The sequence below is a fragment of the Mchenga conophoros genome, linkage group LG7 (genome assembly GCF_057382185.1).
Source record: "Mchenga conophoros isolate Kocher_MC1m ecotype Shallow Benthic linkage group LG7, M_conophoros_male_GT1.1, whole genome shotgun sequence".
In the NCBI taxonomy this organism is placed as follows: domain Eukaryota; kingdom Metazoa; phylum Chordata; class Actinopteri; order Cichliformes; family Cichlidae; genus Mchenga; species Mchenga conophoros.
The window spans coordinates 42,254,326-42,281,445 of NC_140532.1; the positions used below are offsets into that span (position 1 = coordinate 42,254,326).

The window sequence follows — 27,120 nt, forward strand, 5'->3', positions numbered from 1 at the left end:
CAGCAGAGCTCCTCTCTCTTACGGATAATTGACATTGTCTTGCATTGACAGCCACATGTGCTGTCATTTCTCTTGATCCTCTTTCTTTGTTGTTTTTGTTTTTTTGTGTTGCATTGCTCAACAGCTGATCTGGGAATATCTTTAACTCTCAATTTGATTCTCTTTGTTTGGCAGGCCTTGAAATAAAACCTCAGAGTCACAGAATGAAGCCTCCTGAATACAACTGTCATCATTAATGGTTCCCAACAATAGCATTCTTCAGCTGCATGGCAGTTTTAGCAGTGGCACACTGCACAGCCAATAACTGTTCAAAGATTGCTTTGGCTTGTAGTTGAGAGGGCACTGTTTATTGCTGGTATCCAGTAATTACACCAGAACATACCAATGCTCACATGTATGTGTGAGGTTGCTGACTCGCTGCTTGTTTGATTGTTAGAAGTTGTATTTTACACATATAATTGACATTAATTTGCTTGATCTTCATATTTTTGACCCCAGAAAAACCTCTGGGTCTTAGAGGGAGGTAGAAATAAATCTTTCATTAATTGGTTATCCCTGTCTTATTTTAGGTGATCTTTGCCCTGAACCAGACTTTATTACAACAGGAGTCTTTAAGGGCAGGAAGCCTACAGGTCCCATATACCACTGAAGACCTCATCAGGCACTACAACTGTGGAGATCTCAACTCCATTATCTTCAATCATGACACATCACAGGTCAGATCATCCACAATCTCATCTTATCTTGTCTTGTCTTGTCTTATCTGTAACTTTCAGTCTGTCTAATAAGCTTAGATTCATTTTGATCTTAGGTTTGTCCAACTGGCACAACCCTTAACCTTTTACTTTCACCCCTAACCTACTGACCCACCTCACCTTCTTCTTCCCCCACCCCACACACCCCCAGCGCACACATGCACTTTCTCCATACTTAGCTACTTCTGTTCTTTCTTTGCCACCATTGCTATATGTTTCTCCTGCCAATCTCATGAGATCTTTGTCAGTCCAAAGGCTTTTAAGTCAATTGTACCATCAGTCATGTAAAGAAAATAAATAAGTAAAAACCCTTGAACGATATGTCTTAAGAATTTCAGATTTTTTATTGATTCAACCTTAGTCAAAGGTTTGCAAATAACCTATAAATAAACAATCATGTCTTCTGTGTTTTACTTTCATGGCCAACTACCTTGGGAACTATAGGTCCCTAACTTCAATAATGTGACACTGCCACCCAATGAGCAGGCCACTGCCCAGGAAATAGACAGCTACTTCCGACAGGAACTCATCTACAAGAGAAATGAAAGGATGGGCAAGAGGGTCAAGGCTCTGCTTGAGGAACACCCAGACAAGAGCTTCTTTTTTGCTTTTGGAGCAGGTTGGTGTTCTCTAATCTACACAAAATACACACAGAAAAAAATGAACAGTGAACTCTGTGATCAGTGTTTGGAGTATCAGCTTTATAATATGCAGTGTGGGTTGTTGGTTTACTAGTGTGTTATTAGATACAGTAAATGCCGCTATATACGTATAATATCCCAAATCCACGAGTTCCTCCCCGTGGATACTTCTATGTGTATGTGTATTTGTAAAGTGGTAATGAGATCTTTCCTTCAGTCCAGACCAAAACTCCTGGACACAAATTTACTTAATTACCTTCAAAATGACTGAATGAGTGAATGGTCTGTGTCTCTGTGTGTGTGTGTGTGTGTGTGTGTATGTGTGTGTGTGTGTGTGTGTGTGTGTGTGTGTGTGTGTGTGTGTGTGTGTGTGCATGGCGGGGCCTGGGGCTCACTAAGCCTTGACCCCTGTGGGACATGGTCCTGCTCCCGGCTGGATGCTTCTGCCCGTCTTTGGGATGTGGATGCTTGTTTGTTCTGGGGTGCGTGGCTGGATGTTCCAGTGTGGTTGTTGGCTTGCTCCCTTGGTGGCAGGGTAATAATAATTACTTTTATCCATTTAATATAATGACTTTAATTCCAGTTTTGTTTGAAGAGCACTCCTACAAAGGAGATTAGAGACTTCTTAGTCAGAGCAGCTTAGCAAACTCAGGTAGAGAAAGCAAAGACATCGTAACCTCCTAAGACCCGAACTCTTTCATGGCATGCATTTTTAATTTCTCTTTGCTATTTGGGCTGATTGGGACCGGATGAATGTAAAAACAAAGAATTACGTGATTTTTATTTTTTTTTTACCTGATTTTTGTTTCTGAGAAAAATGAGATCCACATATGAGGGCATTCGCTTTAAATTTCAATAGAACAATAGCAGTATAATGTCCTCATAAGTGGATATCAGACACTTGTAGAGCAAAATGTAGTATTTTGGTCTAAACAACTCAAAATGTGATGTCCACATATGTGGACGCCAGGTCCTAGGAGGTTAAGGAAGAGGTGAACAGAAGCCCCAGAAAAGCTGAATTTAGCTTGTCTTCCCAGAACTGAAAGGGCAGAGTCCAGAAACACACACATATATATACATTTATACATATAAGTGGGAATTCGTGTCTCTTACTGTTGTCTTTAAATAAAGAAAACAATTTTTTTGGATGTTATTGCATTGGATTTATGGAAACCGGTGCTGCTAATCAGCCCTATGAATGAATAACTCACTGACTGATAGATGGTCTTTATCAACTTTGAGTCCAAATAGTTTAGTTTAAAGGAGATCTTCTATAAACCATAATTTTATCAATGCAGGGTTAACCAGAAGCAGACTTGTGGTGTGTTTGAGTCATTTAGAAATGTCAGCATAATACTTTGAATTCTTTTAACACTACATAGCAACCTCATAAGTATCACCCATCTAATAAAAGAATCCAATGAAAACAGGGACGGTGATAAGAACAGAAATCAAGCATACTTCTATGTGTGTGTGCGTGTGTGTGTGTGTGTGTGTGTGTGTGTTCACTTTATGTGTGCATAAGTCCATCAGCCAGACTTTCTTTATTCTGTTTTGAAAATGGACAATCAATTGATTCATTCATTTTCTCTATCCTTTGAATTTGTCTTTGTTGTAAATCACTGATTGATCTATTGATTATATTTTGGACAGTTTTCTAATGTAATGTCCAACAATCAGCTTATTTTTGCATAAAGTGTTTACAGATAATTAATAACACATCTATAAACTATTTATTAGCCATCAATAAGGGGAGTCTTATTGAAAAGTAGCGCCATTACATTCTGAATTTGGCATGTCATAAAGTTTCAGTTCATTTCATACTTCTTATACAGAGCTGTATGAGAAGAGTGGACCAAATTGTATTAATTTCTTAATCCAATTTTGTTGTTTTGTTTTGTGTTTTTTTGCTTTTAAGCAATGTTACTGTGTAAACCTTTGGGGGGTCATTTTTGAGTAGAACAGCAGTGAGCTTTGAGCAGAAAGAGAGAGGCTTTCACAGACTATTGGTCTGCTGCAGGAAACAGATGAGGAAAAGCAGATGAACACACACACACACACACACACACACACACACACACACACGCACACACACACACACACACACACAAAACCCACTCCCAGTGCCTAACAAGGAGTACATTTCAGAGCTATCCCCTAAGGAGGTGCCTTTACAAGGGCTTGGTCTCTGAAGGTGTGTGCCTCTGTGTGTATTTTTGTATGTATGGGTGTGTGCTTATATGTGTGTTCACTGTGCATGTGTGTGTCTGCATGTGAGCTGGTGAGTGAAAGTGATATGGCCAATCAGCCCAGAAGCATTGGTCTTAGACATATGGAGGGCAGGTTAGGTCGTTGTGTACAAGGAATGGGATGTGGCACACGATGGTCCACACACACACACACACACACACACACACACACACACACACACACACACACACACACATTACACAGGCCCCTGGGTATCTGGGTAAAATGTGTCCTTAATTATCCCGGGTGGGGTCAGAGGACAAGCACACTCACGCACACACACCGGCTACAATGGAGCCCATTATGTCAGGGTACTTCGTTTCCCTGTTGCTATCAGCTGTGAGATCTGTCTTATCACTGACCTTATCATGTCCCTCTGATTCGTTAAAGAATGTTTAAACAGATTAAAGATTTTTTTATGTTCCACATTTTCAAAGCTTTAGGTAATCTGTGATTATGAATAATGTTAACTTTAGATTAAATTTGATTCAGAGGAATTAGAGTTGTGCTTTTTGAAACAGCAGTAGCATATTTGACATATTTCTTTTCCCGGGTAATGATCCCATTTGACTGCAGAGGTCGGCCTGCAGATTCCTGACTGACCTATGTGGAAAATTGTTGAGGGTTTTCATTTTTGCTTTCAGTAAGCTTTATTGCCACAACAACTTAAGTACACTGGAAATAAAATAATGACCTAAAATAACTTCAGCATTAACATTCTAATATAGTACAAAGTTAACTGTGATGAGGAAATATGGTTGTTTTTTTATATTTAATTTTTATTTACATGATCAACGCAGTTTGTCTGTTTGTCTGTCAGCAAGACAATTCACTCACTGGCCACTTTGTTAGGTATACTTCAGTAGTTCTGAAGCGCACTTCTACAAAGGAGATTAGAAGCGTTGTAGTCAGAGCACCTTAACAAGTTCAGATACAGAAAGCAAAGTCAATTTTTAAGTAACACGAGACAGAAAAGCTGATTTTTTTTCTGGAACTGATGGGTAGTACATGGCATAAATTGAGCCTAATCAGCCAGTCACATGACACAAACTCAGTGCTTTTAGGCAGATATGTGCATATAGACATGCTAAAGTTTAAACTGAGCGTCAGAATGGGGAAAAAGGTAATTTAAGTGATTTTGAATGTGGCATGGTTGTTGGTGCCAGACGGGCTGGTCTGACCGTTTCAAAAAACTGCTGATTTGCTGGAATTTTCTTACACAACCATCTCAAGGTTTTCCAGAAAATTGTCTTACAAAGAGAAAATAGCGAGCAACAGTTCTCTGGATAAAACTGCCTTGTTAATGCCAGATGCCAGAGAAGAATGCTATGAATGCTTCAAGTTGATAGCAAGGCAACAATACTTTAAATAATTACTTATTATAACTAAGGTATTAGTATTTATTTATTTATTGTCATTGTCAAGAACAATGAAATTGCGTTTGGGGCTTCCATACAACCCAAAAAAAAGAAGAAAATAATAAATACCCCTTAAAACCCAAGTGTACATATTTAACCCAGTGTGACTCCAATGCAATAAGACAATCCTTAGCAATAATGTTCGTAGAAATTCAGACAAAGACCTGAGAAACATGACAAAATACAACAATGCAACCCATTCAATATTATTGTACTGTGAGATATGATATCAGATATGATAGTTATCTATTTAAGAAAGAGGGGGGGGGGGGGGGGCAGGAGGGGGAAGAGAATAAAGATATGATGCACCAATGCAGACCAGTTCATTGCTATTAAGAAGTTGGATATGGTTATTGTCCGTGAGAGGGGGGCAGAGAGTTCAGGAGCCTCACAGCCTGTGGATACAGGCTGTTGGCCAGTCTGGATGTTCTGGCCTGTATAGACCTGTACCTTCTCCCTGAGGGCAGCAGATGGAAAAGGTGGCGCGCAGGGTGATGTTGGTCCCGCAGGATACTGTGCACCCTCCTCAGACAGCGAGTGGGGAAGATATTACTGATCTCTGGCAGACTTGTTCCAATAATTCTGCCAGCTTCTTTCACCACCCGCTGGAGTGCTTGCTGATCGGCCTTGGTGCAGCTGGGGAACCACACTAGAAATCCATACGTCAGAACGCTGCTGATGGCACAGTTGTAGAAGTTCAACATCAGAGATCTGGGAATGTGTGCGCTCCGCAGTCTCCTCAGGTAGTAGAGGCGCTGTTGGGCCTTCCGTACAACTGAGGTGATATGGTTGCCCCAGGACAGGTCCTCGGTCACAGTTACCCCCAAGAATTTAAAACTGCTCACCCTCTCCACCGCCTCACTGCCAATGAAGAGAGGCAGATGGTTGTTATGGATAAGAGAACCTCTATATGCACGCATTTAATGCAGATTGGCTACAGCAGCAGAACATTACACCGGGTGCCTCTCCTGTTAGCTAAGAACAAGAAATTGAGGCTACACTTCAAACTGGCTGGTGAACAAGCCGAACTAGGAGACGCATAGTCAAAGGAACCCGTAAAGGTTTTGTGCAGATATGTATACCTTCTGTCATAATTGAACAATCGTGCACTGGATTTGACCCACAGTTGTTATCTTTGACTGTGTGAGCCATATTATGTGAGTATTTAGGTGTTTTTGCATTGTACGAAAAAAATAAAATAAATCCATGAATGGACAGTAGTCACACACTAGAGTAAAATGCTTTCGCACCCTAAATAATTTCCCATACAGGAACACATACACACTGATTTATACACCAAGAAAGAATTGCTTTGTTACACGTGGGTGGAAAACGAGGCCCTGCCAAAGTCTTTTACCTGAACTGAGCTGTAGGGGCTAAACTGACTGGTCAACTGAGAAATTGTTATTTAATTTCTTGTCATCATTTTCACACTCATGTTAAAAATTCACCAGAATGTGGCCTGTGATTGGTTTGCATCCCAGCTTTCACTGTTAGATAAACTTTGTTTTTCAGCAGTCTGGCCAGAATAGTGGTCAGGAAGGCAGCAGTCAAACAAACAGTAGCGGTCGCTGGTCAGTACCTCACACTACACTTTAAGGCCCAATGGAGCAGACACATACACACACTCTCACTCTACACTGGCTGTGTCTCTCTTTACTCCCACCTCACACTTTGTTGTCTAGAGTCCTTTCTTCTTTTCCTTGTGCAAACTGCCTGTTAATGCAAGTTCACAGAGTGCAGTGGGTAAAGATTTGAAGAAGGAAAAGAGATGCGGTGATAAGAGCCGGTTATAACAGAGTCACATTCATGGTGCACAGACCTCTGTGACCACCCAGTAGTTCTGGTTGTTATGAGAAAATTTAAGGTAGAAAAAAGTTTCATACACCTGCAGCACAAAGTACCCTGTGTCATGCTTAGTGCCCCATCTTTCTGCTAAAGCATAAAAACCAGGCTTATTAGAGTAACAGAGACATTGCCCCAGTCTTTCCTGTCATCCTCATACAAAAACATGTCAATAAAAAGATTTTGACTATACTGGGATTTGAGCCAGCTTTCAGCGATTTGCCTTTTTAAAAATTTTTTAAAAGTTTTTTTAACAACATAACTCATAATGGTGTACATATAATATTTGCCAGTTCTTTAGTCCTAGAAGGAGCAGTGATTTTAGACTCAATATATTCTGCCCTTGTCTTGACCATAATGGTAAAACTATGAAGGTTTTTCCAGTTTTACTTTGCGTAGCTAAACAGCTATCCTGTCACAACTTTGTACTTTACTGTACTGTAAGTAAATACCTCCTAGAAATTTGTCTTTTCCCCCCACTTGTTTGTCTGAAATACCACGCCCATCACTCAACGTGAATGATGATGTTGAAAACGTGCCATATGTTCAGACAGACATATGGAAGTGGTTATTGCTCCGCTCCATAGGTACAGTAACCCAATCCATGTATACAATCTGAACCCTTGTTCCCTTTATAATCTCTGCCATACCCTGGCACGCTTGACTTTAATAAAATGGTGTGTTTACATATCGCTAAAGGCCGAGAGCGACGTTCTGCCTGCTCTCAAATGTTTTTTCTTTTTCCAGGCTGAACTTGAATACATCCATGTTTCAGCCTGAAGCTCCTTAGCACACCATGATTCCCCTGAAAATCTGCTCCAAAACCACAAATTTAAATATTTGCGGCAGTGTAATAGCCAGTGTGGTTGACAGGCTCTAACGGTTACTGTACTTTGAAATGTTTGACTCTTTTCACAGACAATTAAGGTTTGACTTTGGATCTTTTGCTGTTTAGCTTGGTACAGCCTTGCTAAAGTGAATACCCCTTGGTTAGTGAGCTGTTTAGTACTGTGGGTATGCCTGTAATAAATGGATGTTTTGGCTCATGAGCTGCAACTCATGACAGAAGTTGACATGAACTCATAACTCACACAAAGCACCTTGACAAGTCAGTATGTGGGTTGCTCTTGGTACTGGAATCCCTTGATGAACTGCTGAGTCCTCTAGTTTCAACATAAGCAAAGGGTACTAACATAGCCACATTTATAATGCATTTGTTTGCCAAACTATTTAAAAGCAACTTAAATAATAAGAATATATCTGGCATATTCCAATTGGAGCCCCCTCGAGCCAATGGACATGACAGTGAATCCAAATCCCACTACCATTTTAAGATGGTAGCGTGACAGTAACCATTTTCAGCTGCTACTTTATATCAGTTTTTATGTTAACAGTGAAGTTATGTGGCTTTTATTGACACATAAGTGCTGTACCACAAAAATAGAGTGAAGCCAATAAGATAACCGTACATATCTCACTGTAAATAACTCAGAAGCTTTTTTTTGTTATTTTATGATGTGATAATGATACAGTTATTATTTCACAATTATGTGAAATAATACATGCAGAAGCAAAAATGTTCTGTATCACATTTAATGTTATAGATAATCTCAATTGATATTTGGGATTCAGGTATTTGTTTTTGTTTAATATTTTAAAGCATTATTTGCTGCCAATGGTTGGTGCTGCTCTCCCAAAGTGCAGAGTAGGATTAGGATTAGGTTTAGCAGATACGATGACAGTCATATGGGAGACGGGGTACACTCTGGATAGGTTGTCAGCTAATCATATGGCATGAAGCAACCACTGACACTCACATCTACACCTACAGGCAATTTAGAGTCACCAGCTTACAAAGCATGCTTTAGTCTGTGGCAGGACTTAACCACTGGCACAGTGATAACATTGAGCCTTGGGGAGTCAGTAAGTTTGAACCCAGCGGTAACAGCGCTAACCACCGTGCCAACCCCATATAAACATAGGTTTGAATATTTCCCTCAATGTAAATATAGTTGTGATGAAGAGTTAAAACAAATTGATGCAGAATCTATAGTTTATGATCCTGCTACACACTGCAATCAAACCATATTCAGCTCATTTGAAAAGCATTACATTATAACTGTTGTTACAACACTTTTTTGTGTAAATAAACTAAGCCTCTACTGCCCCTACATACATAAAATGGTAGCTTCATAGGATTGACTAGAGATTTCTCCAGGTTAAATCTTCCACATGCATGGCTCAGATCTCTGCTGTGTGTTTTTACTGTATGCACGGCATCACCGCTGCCACTGCCCCTTTGGTTTTTCTCGCCCAGATGGTGTGAAAGTCAAAAAAAATATGGTGCTTTTTTCACAGCAACCTCACACTCATAAACAGCCAGTTTACAACTGTTTGGGGTAGTCGCTGACACAAGTAACACACATGTCATCCAACACCATTAAAATCCAGACCAGACCTACCACACACCGGTTAGGGAAACAGGCAGCTAGGGCCAGACCATCTGCCAATCCTACATTAAGTCCCGGATTTAAGTTTGAATGACACCTTTATGCCTAACCTTTTTTTTAAGGTTTAGTTTATGATGATACATTTAATGATAAATGAAATTATCAGTTATTAAGATATTTAATCATGTTGATCGAATAAAACAACAGCTATCAGGTGTTTTTTTTTAAAAACAAATCTGAAGAGGTGGACACGGTGTGTTTACCACCTCCAGAGTGGTAAACACACTGTGATGAGGTTTTGTGTCAGAAGAGAGGAACAACTAGCTGCTTAGAGTTCAGCCAGACAGACTTTTACTTATTATTTAAAACTGTGAGTAGTTTCTGTTTGCATGTATAATATTAAACTCAGCCCAGATTAAAAGGCAAAACATTTTAGCAATCAGATGTTAAGATACCACGATCTGTAATGTATCATTAGCACATGCAATGTCTTCTTCCATGAGGATAAAAGAGCGATAAACCTGTCAGCCCCTCTGGGTAACTAACTGCTTGTTAAGCTGCTGAGTGAAGCGCTCCTAAATATATACATTTTGTTGAAGTCATCTGGTCAAAGGCCTCAGCCTCTGTACTTGAAAGACATATTTCCTACAGCTCACGCTTCTCTCTCGGCTGCAGCACTAAATGCTTGTCACAACAGTTTGCTGTGATTTATTAAAAGAGTTGAACTCCTCACCCACTGACCTCATTCAAACTCAGGAGTATTTCCTTATCCACCTGGAAAAAGGCTTTTTACATGCCTGCCCAGAGGCTCAGTTTCATTTGGACCAGAGGTAACTCGCTTCTATATAAAAGGGGAGAGGGAAAGAAAAATGACATCTTTAGCAGCAGCAGTGCATCTATTGATGATTTTGAGTGGAAATTTCTCATGTACAGTTCCTGTATGAATGAGTCTGTCTCTGGCTGTACGGTGACTCTGTACATTCAAACAAGCAAAGCAAGGTTTGACCTCAGTAACTTCTTTTCTGGCTTAGATTAGCTTTATGTGTCCTGTACACAGTGTTGGGAAGGTTACTTTTAAAATGTATTCCACTACAGATTACAGAATACATGCCCCAAACAGTATTTTGTAATGTATTCCGCTATGTTACTCAATGAGAGTAACGTATTCTGAATACTTTGGATTACCTAATATATTATCATGCTTTTTACAACTACATGAATCTACATTGCTGTGTGATTTATTACTTTTACTGAAGGTTACTCGCCATACCAATACCAACTAGATGTTAAAATCTTAATATAAAGTGAGTAACAGTAGGTGGACATTAGGTAAGGCTGCACTTTTTGCAGCGATCTCGTATAGAAAACTATTCCGCACGTATATAAAACAGGTCCACGGCTCCGAACCCTAACGGCATAAAACCGTAAAGAGACCTCTGGCTAATACGTCGGGTTCCGTGTCGGGATCGCAGCCGAATACTAGCTTTACTTTGTTGTCTGGGTCAACTTTGTATATATATATATTATATATTTACATGCTTCCATCTCCTGTTTCTGGTCGGTGACATCTCTTACTTTTCGACTCTCTTTCTTGCTCCCTCGCTCACAGACACATAACGGGTATGGCAGTCCATTCTCCCTGCAGCACGGACTACACTGCCCATTTTTTAGTAATCTTTTGGAAAATGCTACATTGGCTTCGATGTAGGAAAACTCATAGGAGACGTATTAATTTGGGTCTAATTTGATTTTGAAAGATGGCAAAAACTCACAGCTCAGGCTTCAGTCACACAGACCTTGAGACAGGTAGAGGACACCCTTGCAACCTCTGGCTGTTAGCGAAAAAAAATGTATTACCCAACTGGTTGGCAAGTGTTTGCTGGAGGTTGCTGGCTATTGCTGGCATGTAGCACCAAAAACCTCTTTGTGATGGTTTTGATTATGTTGCCATGGTTGCTCACAGTTAGAATCAAAGATGCTTGCGAACTACTAGCCGAGCTGCAGTGAAACTACTGCAACACAAACGAGAAATGGAGAATCTTCACCTTCAAAGTAAAAGTTGTCCCCTTGCAGCTGCAACCAAGATGTTTCAAAACGTGCACCTTTTACTTTTAAAGCAAATGGTGTCTGTTTCCTTCATTCATTGTTTTACAAGTCAGAATCTTCCATGCAAGCTACAGTGACAGCAGCAACCTGCCAGCAACCAAGCATTTGCCAGCAGGGTTTTGATGCAGCACCATATGTCTTTTGGTGACCTATTTCATTTTGAGATTGCCAGCAACCACTTTCCAACCAGTCTGGGGAACACAGATGTTTTCTTAGCAACCAGATGTTACCAGGGTTCACTGATTGATCTCTAGGTCTAACTGGAGTTTTAAGTTTCACAGACAGCCAGCAACCACTCACCAACCAGTCGGGGAATACAAACTTTTCCCTAGAAACAAGGGGTTGCCAAGGAGTTGCCAGCTGGTTTCTAGGTCTGCGGATTGGGAACTTAAGGCTTCACAATGGGACTTAACTAACCAATGGGTGATGTCACAGTGGCTTTCTCAATTTTTATCTGCAGTCTGTGGGATTAAGTAAGAGTTCAAACACATACCAGAGCTGACAGAGTAACCGAGCGAGGAGGAGAGTAGATCAACGAGGCACTCAGAGAGGTTACCTTTGCTCATGGCTGAACAAGGGAGCTGTACTTTACTAATTTAATTCAATTTATTTGGGACAGTGCATGTTAATGAACATACATGTAAAACAAATGTCTAACTCATGATATTTCTCTGACCGCTTATTGCTGAAAGATTATTTTTGCTCAAGAAATGTAGGTCACTCTAGCTTTTACTATTTGGGGGAGGCCTTATGCTCAGGGGATTCTTTTCTGTAACATTAGGACCTGACACTTGGACACTTGGAACCTCTGCCTATGCAACTTCTATTTACATCTGCAGAAGTATGAAGGTTAGGCATACTGAAGCTGGGGAGTAGAAATCACCTTATCTGGAAAGAAGAGTAAACACAGACAAACTCTGAAGCGAGGGGCCGTCCTCTAACTCCCTGTGAGAGTATAGCCTACGGAACTGGACGACCTAGCCTGCCCTAACATGTGCTCATCTTTTTTTTGTAGAAATACTTGATTGATGTCATTTCCATAACAAATGCATTTTTATTTTGTGTTTTACATCTGTGTCCTCTCAAAGATTATATCTGCAAGAGGAGAACTTGGTCTTACAATGTTCCCACAATACTGTTTGTGCAAAGAAGAAGCAAGGAAGTTAATGAACTACCGTTTTAGTTGAACAGAGTACAAATAGTCGTTAGCTTCATTAGAGTCCTAAAATGAATGACTTGATAAATGAGTGAGTTTCATGTGTCCTAAATTATAAGCATTAGGGAAATGAAGGTGCTGTCCTCCTGCTAAAGATGCAGAAAGAACAAAATAATCAGCTTAAGATGGTATGGTTTTAATTAACATGTGCTGAAATTACCCTTTTGTGGGTCATAACTTCTGTTTGGCATTTAAAAAGATCTGGAGTGAATGAGAGGTTTTAATCAGAAAAACATCATTTTTAGGTTTTGCCCAAGCTGCTTCGGATGTTTTAGCTGCTGCAGAAGTTAAACGTGGGTATGTTTTCTTATGAAGCTAAAATGAGAAAGCTGGAGGATGTAGGCTCACAGTTCAATGCAGGTCACAATCTTTTTAAATAGGTAGTAAAGGATAAAACAAGAGTGAATAGAGACAGAGGACGAACAACCGGGAAACTGTCTGAAAAGAGTGCTTTTGAATTTGTCAAAAAAAGGAGAAAAAGAAAAGTGATTGTGTTGTAAAGGCAACACGGCAGTCACAAACGTCCGGGGAGACTTTAAAATACTCTGTCCCGTGGATCTGCTTCTAGTTATAACACAGACCTAAAGCAAAGACAATATGCAGGCCTCGTGGACAACTGCTACAGCTCTTGCAGATTACTCAAACTAAATGGGCACAAAATTGCACTCCAAGCCACATGTTTTAGATGGAAGTCCTGTGAGAAAACATCTGAGAAAAATGACGATCTGGAATTCTTTTTAAAAAGTGAGAGGGCATCCGACTCCCGTTGGTATATTTTTTTTCTGTGCTCAAACAGTTGAAAACCTGAGCAGAGACTCACAGCAGGATCGCAGAGGTTTGTGTGTGTGCGTGTCTTGTTTTTGTTTGAGAGGAAGTGGTTTTTGAGGCTACAGTATGCAACCTCCAGGAATACATTCTGGTGGCAGAGTGTAACATAACTGGCCATGTTGTGTAGACAGTTTTTCATTCTTTTGCTGTAAAAAAAACAACAACTGATAACTTTTGACAGTCTTTAAAACTTTCTGGCTTTTCTGGATTCAGTATAACGGTAATCAAAGTCTGCAGTATGTGTTGCTCACACAGAACAAAGCTTTGTGTCTTTGCTGACAAGTACACTCGTCTACCTTTTTATTAGCTTCCAGTGTCCTGACCATGAGATTGTGAACCACTGGTCAAACAGACCCAGAAGAAAGGATAATAATAATTACATACTCATACTCACTCATTTACCTGCTTATTAAATATCTCAAATCTCAAATATCTAATCAGCCAGTCACATGGCTGCAGCATGTACATGCCTAAATACATTTGCATGTGGTTTCAGCCAGTTCAGCGTCAGAATTGTTTAGCGTCAGAATTTGGGAAGAATTTAAGTGACTTTGAACATGGAATGATAGTTGGTGCCAGATAGGCTGGTCTGAGTATTTTAGAAACTGCTGATCTCTAGGGTTTACAGAGAATGATCTGAAAAAGAGAACATGCCCAGTTGATGCCAATACAAAAATGCCTGTTGTATGCCTTGTTGCAACCAAGTTATGCAGAAGCGTATCTCTGAACACAACACATCGAACCTTGACGGACGATGCCACTCCTTTCAGCTAAAAACAGAAAAGTGAGGCCACAATTTCAACAGGCTCACCAAAGTTGGATAACAAAAGAATGGAAAGCTGATGCCTGGCCTGATGAGTCTCAATTTCTGCAGCAACAGTAGGGTGGAAGAGTGGCTCCATCCAGCCAGTGGTGGTGGTGTAATGGTGTGGTGCATGCCTACCATGCACGTCCCTTTGGGACCACAGTGTATCCATCTCCTGATTGGTTGCTTTCTACAGGATAATGCGCCTTGTCATCTCAAATCATCTCAAACTGTGACAACTCATGACAAAGAGTTCACTGTACTCAAATGGGCTCCACAGACATCAGTCTAAATCAGGGGTGTCCAACTCCAGGCCTCAAGGGCCGGTGTCCTGCAAGTTTTAGATATCACCCTGGGTCAACAAACCTGATTCAAATGATTAGTTCATTACCAGCCTCTGGAGAACTTCAAGACATGTTGAAGAGGAAATTTAGCCATTTAAATCAGCTGTGTTGGATCAAGGACACATCTAAAACCTGCAGGACACCGGCCTTCGAGGCCTGACGTTGGACACCCCTGGTCTACATCCAACATATGACCTTTGCAGTGTGGTAGAACAGCAGATTTATATTATGACTGTACAGCTACTTTCTGATGATATCATTTCAATATGGACCCAAATATGTGAGGAATGTGTACAGCACCTTGTTCAGTCTGTACCATGAAGAATTAGGAGAGTTCTGAAGAGAAAAGTTGGCCTAACCTAATACTAGCTAGGTGAACCTGGTGAGTATGTAAGCTTGTATAATATTGAACTTGCAATAGGCATCTTTTACAAAGCCCGTTTCTTTTTCTCAAAAGAATATATCTGCATATATCAAATTGCCTTCTCTTTCTTTATATAAATGTCTTCATTGTGCATACATTTTTCATCTGTCTCACTTTACCGTTTCAAAAAGTCTCTACCATGCAGCTGAAGAAACAATTAAATTTAACATGAAATCCAAAGACTGTATATCAGTAAGAGAGCGTTCTCAGTCACGGGTATTCAAACACACGGGTATTTTTTTCTCCTTCTTGGCGCTTGAGACGCTGAACTGGATATAAGCACTGGAAAGTGACGAGTACAGTTTTTTAGGAGCTTTACTTTGATATTTCCACTTTATGCTACAGTCAGTTCCAGGCTGTAGGTGGACAGGTGGCCCAGCACCATCCCCTATTAAATATTCTCTGAAACTTTATTTGTAAAATGAGACATTCAGTGGTAGGGACCTTCAGAATTGGCATTGCTCCGGTTTATTTTGTCAGAACTGCTCGCTTGTAAAGAATTTTCCAACTTTGATCCCTTTTTCACAGTCAATGAGCCGGTGTGTACTCAAGTCCCTTAATGTCTTGGCAGAAGGAGCTAAAAATGAGGACTGCGCTGAGCGAGAGAGTGTAGACTATTGCAGCCTGACAGATGTAATCCCTAACACGGCTCCAAAGTGCTGTGTGCCACCACAAATTTTCAAGTGAGGGTTTATTTAAAAAACAACCTCACACCACATACCTCTTATGTGCCCTGTTTTTCATTTAGGCTCAGCATAAATTTAAAGCTGCAGTTCCTCAGCACAACCTTAGAAACTTCTTGCAGACCCTTGAGCGGTTATCACACTAATTATAAGCATGGTTCATGTTTAAAAAAAACAAAAAAATGCACAAAGCAAGACAAAGTAATTAAATGACAAACGCATTTAATGATCCGTCTTCATCAATTCTGCAAGTGCGAACAAAGTTGCAGCAAATTTGCACTAAGCAATGCAACTCCATGTACTTTCTCTCACATTCTCCCAAATAACATCCACATTAAAGAGACCATTATTCCGAAACACTTGTCTGGGACAGAGACGGTGATCATTAAATAACAAATTGGTGGTAACAAACAGTGTCAGATGAGATGAAGGCAATGTAATCGATTTCCTCTGAAGCACCTAAAACCTTTCTGATCCAAATTATGTGAACGAGGAGTTCACGTCTAGTTGTAATGTCTTCTCAAATTCACATTTCCTAATCTCCGTTTTCCCTAGTTTAGCTTGAGCTCAAGATATTTGGTTAATTGTTTGAAAACCACCACCAAGCTAACACCGCGCTTCAAACTGTCTTGTCCCCACTCATTTATTCAGGTTGGTGGTAGTAAGCCAACTTTGCGTGGGCACAGCTTCAAGATACAGTCTACAGAATCTCAATAGTTTGTTTTAGCTGTAAAACTGTGGCCTTAAAGGATGCTCTTGTCCTCTGCTATCACAGTCTGGCATCTGAAGTCTTGACATTCCTGTATTGCTTTGCAATCTGTTTTTCTTTTGTAAGAAGGATAAATCTGCTCTTTTGTTTCTGCTTCTGTCTTGAATTGCCTTGTTTTCTGTCTGCATTTATGTCTAGCTTCTTTGTTTTGCCTTCCCTGTGTGTCTCGCTTTTTCTTTGTCATCTCTACTTCAACAGCTGTGTCTGTTTACATAATCCTGATTGCTATCAGTTTGATTGTAAATTGTTTTATTTCACTGAATTAAGCCTATTAGTGAACTGTCTGTCACACAGTAACATGCCTGAGAGAAGTACAAGGAGAAATGTTTTGGTATTGGTGGAGATGTTAGCATTCTTTGGCCTAACTCTATAAAGGTACGTGGTGTGTGGCTTTCTCTTGTGTATGATCAGTCTTTCAAATTCTTACAGCCGTATCACAACCATCGTTTATCACAGCTTTCTCTTATCACTGGCATCTCCCTTTCAAAACCACATCCTGGAGGAGTTTGAATGAATGAGGTCTGATTGTAATGATGTAATATGTTGTCGAGTCTGACTAAAACAACACATGAAGCTCTACTGCTGTCCTCTGCGCTGGACTGCTCTGATGCTACAGAGTCCACCATTTTTAAAGTCTTTGTGGTAAGTTATGTTTTTGAAGGACCTGCAAGAGATAAAACTGTACTGAGTTACAATGTAATATAATCTACAGTTAGAAAGTTGATGTACTCCAATAAAAGGCTTGAGACTTGGGTGGAGACTAAATCCGCTGGCTTGTATGCACACCCGTTTAACCAAAGCTGTCTTGGTTTTGGCATTCTCTCTTATGCTTTCACGAAAAGAGTACCCTTATCCTGCAGGGGGTTTGGATCAAAATGACAGCACATATTTGCATGTAACATCATGCTAAATTTATTCCAGGCAATGACATTAAAAAAAGTTTTTTTCCATGACTCATCCAATGGTAAAAAAAAATCACAGTGCCCACAAGGATATGAATAATGTTAACATTAAGAGTTTCAGCGCCACAAGCTGGCTGCATGAGATAATCTAGTGTATGCCTCTGATACAGGATTATTTGGGCTGTGATTTTAGACCATGGTGGCATCATAACATATCTTGCATAATAGCATTTTTGTAGATAGAAATTAAATGTCAAAAACTATAAAGTGAATATATATAAAGTGAAGTACTTTAGCATTTTATAGTTCATGTTTAAAAAATCAAATGTTTTAGCCCATTACTAGGTGGTTGCTAAGCTGCATGCTAAAGTCATGCATCACGAAAAGTACCTTGGATATAAATTGCATTCTACTTGTTGTGAAATTAAAATGATTTGATGGTTTTATATGTGTATAATATGTGCATAATTGGTACAAATTTGTACCAATTATCATCTGTAGACGGTTGCTTGGCAATATTTTGGTTGTTTATCTTTTGAATGTATAAGAGGAGTTGTGACTTTGTGCGTTGTAGGAAGATTATGAAAGTTTCATGTATGTAGAACAACAGCTGTTGCTGTGCAATCACACTGTGGTATTCAGATTAAACACTCAGTGGTTATTTCATGTATTTCCATTCTGTCACCTTCAACAGCAGTGTTATCAGTGTAGCTCTAGTACCAACTATGCATTTCTCTGGGTAGGTATTTGATTTGCTATTGTAAAATTCTCAGAGTCTCAACTGGATGAAAACTAGTGACTGACCACGCCACTAGAAAGTTTGTTTTGTTCAATAAAATTATACTATTCTATTATTTTAGTTAACAATATATCAAGTCATATTATGCCAGAACTTTTTATATGACCAGTACTTTGGTTTTATGACCCAAAGTGATTTTATTTCCCATCACCCTCAGCGTACTGTACTTTTATTTCTGTGGTCACTACTAACATTTTTTAGTTAAAGTAAGATGGAATACCTGCATCACATGAGAAATGCATCTTATTCAAAGTGTTAAGTAGATTTGCCACCAACTTTCCTTGCAACTTTTTTTTGTTTAAGAAGAAACAAAAATCACTGCATCAATATTTATTAATTATTTAATACTCATTTGTTTTGCTCCAATCTAAACTTTTGAGTCAGATTTTAGTTTCTTGAAAGTAAGCAGCACTTTTATGTAAAGCTTTTTTGATTTCATTTGTTGTACGCCAATTGTTCATTTTTTCCTTAAAATAGAAAGAAAAAAGTCGTGAAGCCTGCTTTAAAATCAGTGAAACAAACCATTCACAAAAAAGAAATCCAGTATTTTCAGCTGTATCCAATGAAATGTTTTATCCGTCTACAAATTATGATAGAATAATAAAGTGAAGATTGATAGACTGTATTACAAGGCACTGTGTGTAATTACTCTTAACTAGCTTGATAGTGTTTAATCATCATGCCTGTGGTTTGATATTACTTCCAACGGTGTCCTGTTCTTTTCAACCAAATTGCATGTGACTGATAATTGATGAGGTTTCAGTTTAATACAAGGAGGAATTGACTGTCCATCAAGGACATGCAAATCTATGACTTAACCAGAGATTAAAAAAGTGCAGTGTAAGCAGAGCCCGTATTTCCAGACACTTGATATGTGTGTTAATACTGAGCTGGCATTGTTTGAAAAACACCAGGATGGCTGTGTGATTTCTATGTGAGTTGATAACCAGTCATTTTCTTGTCATTTGCCTTTGACATGACTGTTGCCTCCATGGATGGCTAAGTCTCCTTGACAGTTGAAGGCACTGAGGTTTTGCTCAACTTTTAGCAGCTCAAAGAGCCAAAACTGATTTTCCAGTAAAATCTTTGGCAGGTTAGTACTTCCGACGTCCTAGAGATGTCAGATCATGAAATTCAGTTTGTTATTTTAAGTCTGAATCTCTCTGTTTTTATAGCTCTCTTTGTCTCTGTGCTATAATTTATGCACAGTTGATGTTCAGGAAACCGCTGTAGCGTCAAATATCTGAACAAGAATAGAAAAACTGAAAATGACCATTTGAGCCAAAGATTGTGGCTCTGCGTCTTGGCCAATAATAGTATCTTCCCGAAAGAAGCAAACCAAACGCTCCACACATCAGATATCTTATTGTCATCGTCTTCAGTAAAAGGCTTTATTCAGTGCTCAGTGGTCATGATTATGGGCTGCTGGGTCCAGCTGACTAGCAAGGAACATGTGTACATAAACGGAAAGAAAAGGCTATGTAGGGCAGAATGTCCTCAGCGGTGCCTATACGTGTAGAGTTTGTTTATCCAGCATGCTGTAATGTTATGAGAACTGCTGCTTCAGCCTTAGTTACAAGTTGTAATGTAAATATTGATGTGTATGGAAAAGGAACAGTATTTAAAGCTTACCATATGTTCTAATAATTTGACACACTGATTCTGAAAACTGGATAAGCGTTTAAGGACAAATACTGCTGTGGTCCTTTTCTGTTAGAGTTAGCAAAACTGTATTTTGTTCATGTTACAGACAAATATTCACATTTAGCACTTAAAGTCATGTGAAAAGGTCCTGTGGACTGCAGAGTCTAGCATGTAGAACCTAGCTTGTAACTAGCTAGTAGCACCACCTGTAGCAGCAACAACGAAGTAATAATTTTTTTGTATGGCTTTCTAAGTCTTTCACATGGTTGTGGAAGAATTTTGACCACTGTTCTTTACAGTGTTGATTCAGTATGGGCAGTAACGCGTTACTGTAATCTGATTACTTTTTTAAAGTAACGAGTAAAGTAAGTAGGGTTGCCAACTCCCTGAAAAATAAATAAGGGACACCTCGTGGCCAGGGCCGGGCGACCCAGTTGTCTTCACCCTTCCCAGTGTGGTGAATTTTCTAGCTCTTTTTTTGTGTGTGAAATTATTTTTTTTAACCCTTTGACTTGAATTTGATTTAAGTAGATGTGTATTCTTTGTGATATGAACACATGTGAAACAAATGATCATTTAGCCATTTATTTTTAGCTCAAAATGACAACATTAACACAGTAAAACAGGTCTCTTTCTTAAACAGAAGCCTGTCATGCTTAACTTTTGAGAATATAAGTAAATCTTTCTTTAAAAGAACTCTGTCCTGCTTAACTTAAAATAATAGAAAACAATAGAAAGAAAAATATTCTTGTAACAGTGCACATTTAGTGCATTTAGTACAATTGGCTTCAGCTGAGGTATTATTTCAGCTTTTCTAATGCTAATCAGCTGCTCCCGTTTGAAAACCCGCTTGTTCCCATGATTACGCATCTTAACTCATCATCATTATTCATCTGTGTATTACTTTTATGTATTAGTCATCTATTTGTTGTAATCATCTATCCTTGCAGTCGTTTATTACACAAAATAAATTATATTATCACACTTCTGGCCACATAGCGCTGATATTCACTGCACATGCCCATATTAACTTTTTCCAGCCAGGTGTTTTCCTTTTCCCATTCTTCCCTTTCTCTGAGGGGAACAAACATTGCTGCTCTAATGCTGGGCTCACACTGTGCGGTTTTAGGCCCATTTTGAGCCGATTTTTGAGTGATCGGACCGATTTTGGCCTTCATCGTGTAGTATACGTGGGGTAACGAGAAGTGATTAACACCTCACGACCAGCTCCCGATCATCAATCGCTCGTGAGCCGCTCACACTGCTCGCGCGCAAACACGTAAACGTCGGTGAAAAAGACGGAGCAGCACGGCTGTGCAGCGTGTGATCTGGACACAAGCGATGGAGGCACAACTTGTAGAACTTTGAAAAGCTCATCCGAGCCTTTTCGATGTGGCCTCACAAAATTATCACGACCACAACAACCGTGAAAATAGTTGGATCTACATCGCTGCTAAATCACAGCTGCCTGATCATGTTTTTCATTAGCAATTTAGCAAAGTTGATGGTGGTGGTGTGTCTGTGTGAGTGAAAGACAGAGAGCGAGCGACAGATTTTCTGTTATAACCTTAATTTTATGGACGCACAGTGTGAGCTCTCAGGTCGCATCAGAGCATCGGGCGGTATAGTGTGAGACCTGCATCGTGACCTACCAACTTCTAATCCCTGCGAGTCAATCGTGCAGTTTGAGCAGGAGCTGAATAACGCGACTGAAAAAATCGCACAGTGTCTGCCCAGCTTTAGGTGTACTGTCGTCCGAGACTTGCACCGCAGTGACGGCGTTTGTTTCCCTGTTGGCCATGCTTCTTGTTGTGGTCATCTGTTGTCTTCCGGTATTTTCTCCGTAAGCGACCTTTCCTCGACCAATGAGATGAGCGGTAATCTGAATTGTCATACTCGAATTGTCATAAGTGTGCTGTCAGCTCATTGGTCACAAAGCAGGAGAGGGGCTGGGAATTATGTTTTCAAACAAAGCGTTAATTCCATTAACATTTATAGACTACTTTTGATTATCACTGTATTACGGGACAAAGTGCGTCCCTTATTAGCTCAATACGGGGCGTGTACTTTTGTTTCTAAATACGGGACGATTCCGTATTTTAAGGGACGGTTGGCAACCCTAAAAGTAAGGGATTACTATCGCAAAAACGGTAATTAGATTACCGTTACTTTCCCGTAGGAACGCTGCGTTACTGCGTTACTAAAACTGTGATTTCTTGCGAGAATGTCTCATGACAGTGACGTAAGTGAGTGCGACGTTTGTGACAACAGCTGTGTGCAGATCAACAATGGATAATATATCGAGTGCAGGAGAGAGTATGAGCGTGCAGCGTTTAAAGCGTGGAAGTACTGACCTTACTTTGAGTTTAATTCCATAAAAAGTGACAAAAACATTAGTGTCCGCTGATCACTGCGTGGGAAGAAAACTTCTTTTTACAGCGAAAAAAACCCCTAAACAAGCACCGAGTGCGCAACGACATAATGGGAAATTCACAGAGAAACTCGCGGATTCTTCCACACCGCTGCAGCACACCTGCACCAGAGCACACCTCCGCCTACCCCACTCCTGCTTTAGAGGTGAAAATAGAGCAACAGGACTGCTAGTCTTTGACTTTATTTAATTTCTGCTGTGTTTTACTTGCATCTATTTGAAAGACTGAGTGTAAACACAAAAAATATTTTATTTTACCTATGTGCTAGAATGTGCAGAAAATAGGCTTAAATGTTAAACTAAAGTCAGAGAATGGTGCATATAATTAAATTTTTGCTTGATGCGTAAAGTTAAAAGATTAAAACTGATAAAACAAGTTAAAAAGAGACTTTTCCATTTGATTACATTTTGTATGATGGATTATGCAGAAAAAGTGGAATTGGGCTGAAAGATCTATCGCTTTATCACCTATTCAGGTTGTAAATCGTGTTTTTAAAAAGTAACTAAGTAATTAATTACTTTTGAAAATAAGTAATCAGTAAAGTAACGGGATTACTTTTTGGGGGAAGTAATCAGAAATTAGTTAATGATTATTTTTTTCAAGTAACTTGACCAACACTGTCTGCCACAGGACTCACAGTCTCACTTTGATTGGGTCATTGCAACAAACCTGATTTGTTTTGCCAGTGTTTGTTCTGTAGATTTACTGGTGTGCTTGGTATCTGCTATATCCCCAAATGTTGACCATTCTTTAGCTGTTAGATAGATTGCCTTGCAATTAGCCTTTAGCTCTAGACTCCGGGCCCTGTGGTTGCAAAACAAGCTAAAATCGTTACCAGAAGTTTGGTTGTTTGTTCATTTGCAACTTTGCAATTCCTAAGCTGTCATGTTCTTTTTTTTTGAGAAGAGTCTTTCCCCTGGCAACCATGCCAAACGAGGCATATCTGTTCAGTTTTTTTCTAACTGTTTTGGCATGCTGAGAAATAGCTCCCGGTTTATTCGCAGCTTCTTTGAGCATTCCACGTTATGACGTTAGTGAGGAATTTGCAGGGAAGACTGTGGCATTATGTGGCCTCACGTTAACCTGTTATGTTAACACACATGCTCCAGACCACCAAACTGCCAAAACTATTGTTTATACAGAGATGCTCACACTTGCTGATGATCGGTTAATCGTGTGCATTTGATTAGCAGCATCTGCTTACCCCCTTGATTCCTATGGAAGCTTTAAGGGTGTACTTAGTATTTCACAGGACTATATAGAGTTACTTTCCTGGTTTTATAGTGTCAACCAGGAAAGTAATGTTATCTCAATATCATAATAAAAGTTCAATGAAGAGAAACATAATTTATTGAGATACAGAATTCAGTTATTCTATGTGGTGATGAGACTCAGATGACCCATTATAACAACAGAGTCCCGGCTACGATAGGATTTAGCCCAGGACCCCTTGGAGTTTAGACGCTAGTCGTGGTGCAGGTGAAGATGGAGGTTTGTATAGAGTTTTGAGTGACTACGGTGAGGCGGAGATGGGCTGAACAAATTAGAGCCTGAATGGCAGAATGACAAATGAGCAGTGATATTTACAGCACACAGAATGGAGGCTAACTGGCTTACAGAAACCAGACAAGAAAATGACTGGACTAGAGCAATGATGTCGGCATTGAGTTTGACAGTGTGGGAAAGTGGATGTAAGAACTAGACTAGCCGCTGATGTATCCATCTTTCCAGCAAAAGTCTTTGCAACAATGCAAATGACTACCTTGTAACAGCTTTCAGACACAATGTTTAAAGAGTGTTTTGAAAGATTTTAGTTTTCATGTTTATTGTTAGACTCTGCTGGTAGATGATTGTAAAAGATGTCACTTTTATATAACCATAACATGAACTGGTCCATGGTACTCCAACTCAGAGGTCCATTCATGTATGCATGTAGCTCCACGAAGGAAGTTAGCTGTGAATGAAAGCTTTCAGGTCACAGGTCTTTATCTGTACCATTCCCCCCCTTCTCAGTGGTACAAAATAAACCATACAGTGAATATATTGTGCAATAGGACACAAAGTAAAAGCCAATTTCATAAATGTAAAATGTATGAAATTGGTCTAAATGAGTAATCAGTGAAAATATGTCAGATGTCACACATGTTATTCTAGAAGTGTGCTCTTAAAACTGTGGCGTGGGCTGTATGCTGGGCGGCAGCCTGCAGCTCTGTTTTGAATGGGACCCTATAAATATAAACTACTGCTTATGTACCCAACCCAAAACAACACGTAACAACACCTTAACTTAGAAAACTCTAAACTTAATTAGTAATGAGAAACATGGTGAGTCAGTAGACTCCAACATTTCCAACTTTTATAACTATGGTACAAAGATATGTTTGTTTTGATTTAGCTTGAGACAACCAGGAGTTAAACTGTGCTGGAGGCAGCCGTAGTGGAGCTCTGCTTGTTGATACCTTTAGATATTATCTCTCACGTATGCAGTAGAACACTGCCTTCCTTTTTTCTGTCCATCCACCCATTTCCATTTTCTTAACCACTTATCCAATTCAGGATCACTGGGGGGCTGGAGCCTATCCCAGGAGTCACAGGGCGAGAGCAGGGTACATTATACAGGGCAGTGGTAACTTTAGTAATTTTTTTATCCATACAAATTACACATACTAAGAAGAATTTGCTTTCACTGAAGAATCATATTTTATGGTATATGCTTACATCTGGGTGTGGCCTTGTGTATGTTTTGTTAAGTTCGTGTAGGCTAACCTTTTCCATTAAATTAGTGAAAATATTGCTTCATCTTATCATCAAAAGGCACAGAGTGTACTAAAATGAAATGTATCCAAAAGTAAGAATCTTAGATTTTATTTATCTTAATTAAAATAAATATAATTAATGAGCAATGTTGTTACTCTGGACAATTCACATTAATATAACACAAATGAAACTAGTATCTACAAAAGAAACAGCCTATAAGGTTAAAGCCAGTGGCCAAATGTTACAGCATACACAGGCCATATTTCATCAAAATCCAGGCCTAACACATAATTTTCTTTTCCCACTTTATACCTTTTTCCTGGGGCATCAATCATTTTTAATCAAAGATGTCTACATTTTGTTTTTGTTTGTAATTTCATGAGTTGGGCGCACGATTAGAGTGCAAGTTTCCCATGTTTCATGCTAAATGGAACACTTATAAAATGGTCTTTGTGTGAAGGGTTTGCTGCATGGCATCCAAAAAAACGCCTAAAATAAAAATGTCCCTCTGAAACAAGCATGTGAAAGTTTAAAGTCTCACCACTTGTGTTTTCTATTATATTGATTAAGCATGCCCTAAAATCTGCTTTAAAGCATTGGCTACATGTTGATAAGATAGCTTGTTATTAAAAAATATTTATTATTTAAAGCACACAAATGTCACTTTCTATTTTATTTTCTTGTGCCACAGGATTAAAAAAAAAAACTTTTTTAAACTCAGGAATAAATGAACTCTAATTTTTTTTCATCTTGTCAAACATGCTCTCACTCCCCGTGAACACACTGGCCTTTGGGGACATGACAGAATTGATGGCTTACCTCCTTAGCGCTTGCGTGTGTGTACGTATGTGTGTGAATTGTGCTCCTTTGAAGTTCTGAAGTCCGCCCATCTCTCTATGGCTCTATATTGTGCTCAACAGCTCCATTTATCCCACCTTAATCCCCTGACTTAAACTTGCATAAATCACGCTGAGTTGTTTCTAAACCTGGGCAAGCTGGAAAACAGTGTCTCTGTCTCTGTTTCGTTCTGGTTCAGCTCTCATTGTGAGTTTAAGGGCTTCTGGATATTTAGCCGACCATGCTAATGATTACTGGACAAGTACAAAAAATGTCTTTTTATGTGGCAACTGCGTTTTTTCTCCTACACATTTTAGCAAACCTGAATTAGGTAAATGTGCCTTAAGACAGAGAAAACATAAGATATGAAAGCATAATTAATGGTATTTTTTCTGTTTATACATTAGAAATATACAGTTAGCTTGTAGCGTAGGAAAAAGAAAAGGCTTTAGAAGAAAATAGGGCTCATGGGATCAAAAAGACTTCTAAGACTAAACTCACAAAGTTCACACTCACAAATCGTTTAACTGTTTTACTCTAGCAGATCATATGCAAACATTGTAGAAGTCCCTTCTCTGGCCTTTTTCTATGGCTGGGACATAATGTGACATTGTTTTAACCAGCATTCAGTCCAAGTCTCTGGGCAGCATCACGACACCCATAGTGCATCTAAGCTAACCTCTCTCTATCGATGGCTCTAGGCCAGATTAAAGTGCTGGGGCTCATTGTTTACACAGCTCTGTGGTGCCACGGCTGAGCAGGCCCAAACAATGGACCCCTGCTCCCTTTTGTCAGAGTGAGAGGAAGAATGGAGACCTCTTGACATGGCAACCTGAAGCCTCAATGCCCCTACTTCACCTAGCTGAGAGGGTCACAACGAGAATGAGAGGGGAAAAAAGGAGAAGAGGGGAAGTTGGACATAAGAAAGAAGGAGAGCAGAGAGAAGAAAATGGAAAGGGAAGAAAAGAGATATAATATGGAAGGTAGAAGATTAATTAAGAATGGAGGAAGAAAGCTCGAAGTAAAGGACGTGGAAGAGGAATGGGAAAAGGAGAGGCAATGACAAGTGGATAGGAGATGCAGAGAAAAGCAACACTGAACTTACTTATGTAGGAATCATAAGTTTTGTAATGATGACAGAAGCAGATATATAAATGTATGCGTAATAATTTGATTGGTGATATCAGGCTTGCTTTTTGTTTTACTCTTAAGTTA

The 27,120-nt window shown here is 39.5% G+C and overlaps 1 protein-coding gene across 1 annotated transcript in view; it reads left to right on the forward strand.

Annotated features, from left to right (window-relative positions):
- trabd2a (TraB domain containing 2A) overlaps window positions 1-27,120 on the forward strand; it is a 58,623-nt gene that overhangs the window by 25,663 nt on the left and 5,840 nt on the right. Inside the window, exons 3-4 of the mRNA XM_085281221.1 lie at window positions 570-716; window positions 1,200-1,374. Of these exons, the coding sequence (XP_085137347.1) occupies window positions 570-716; window positions 1,200-1,374 (322 nt within the window). The remainder of the gene's footprint in view (window positions 1-569; window positions 717-1,199; window positions 1,375-27,120) is intronic.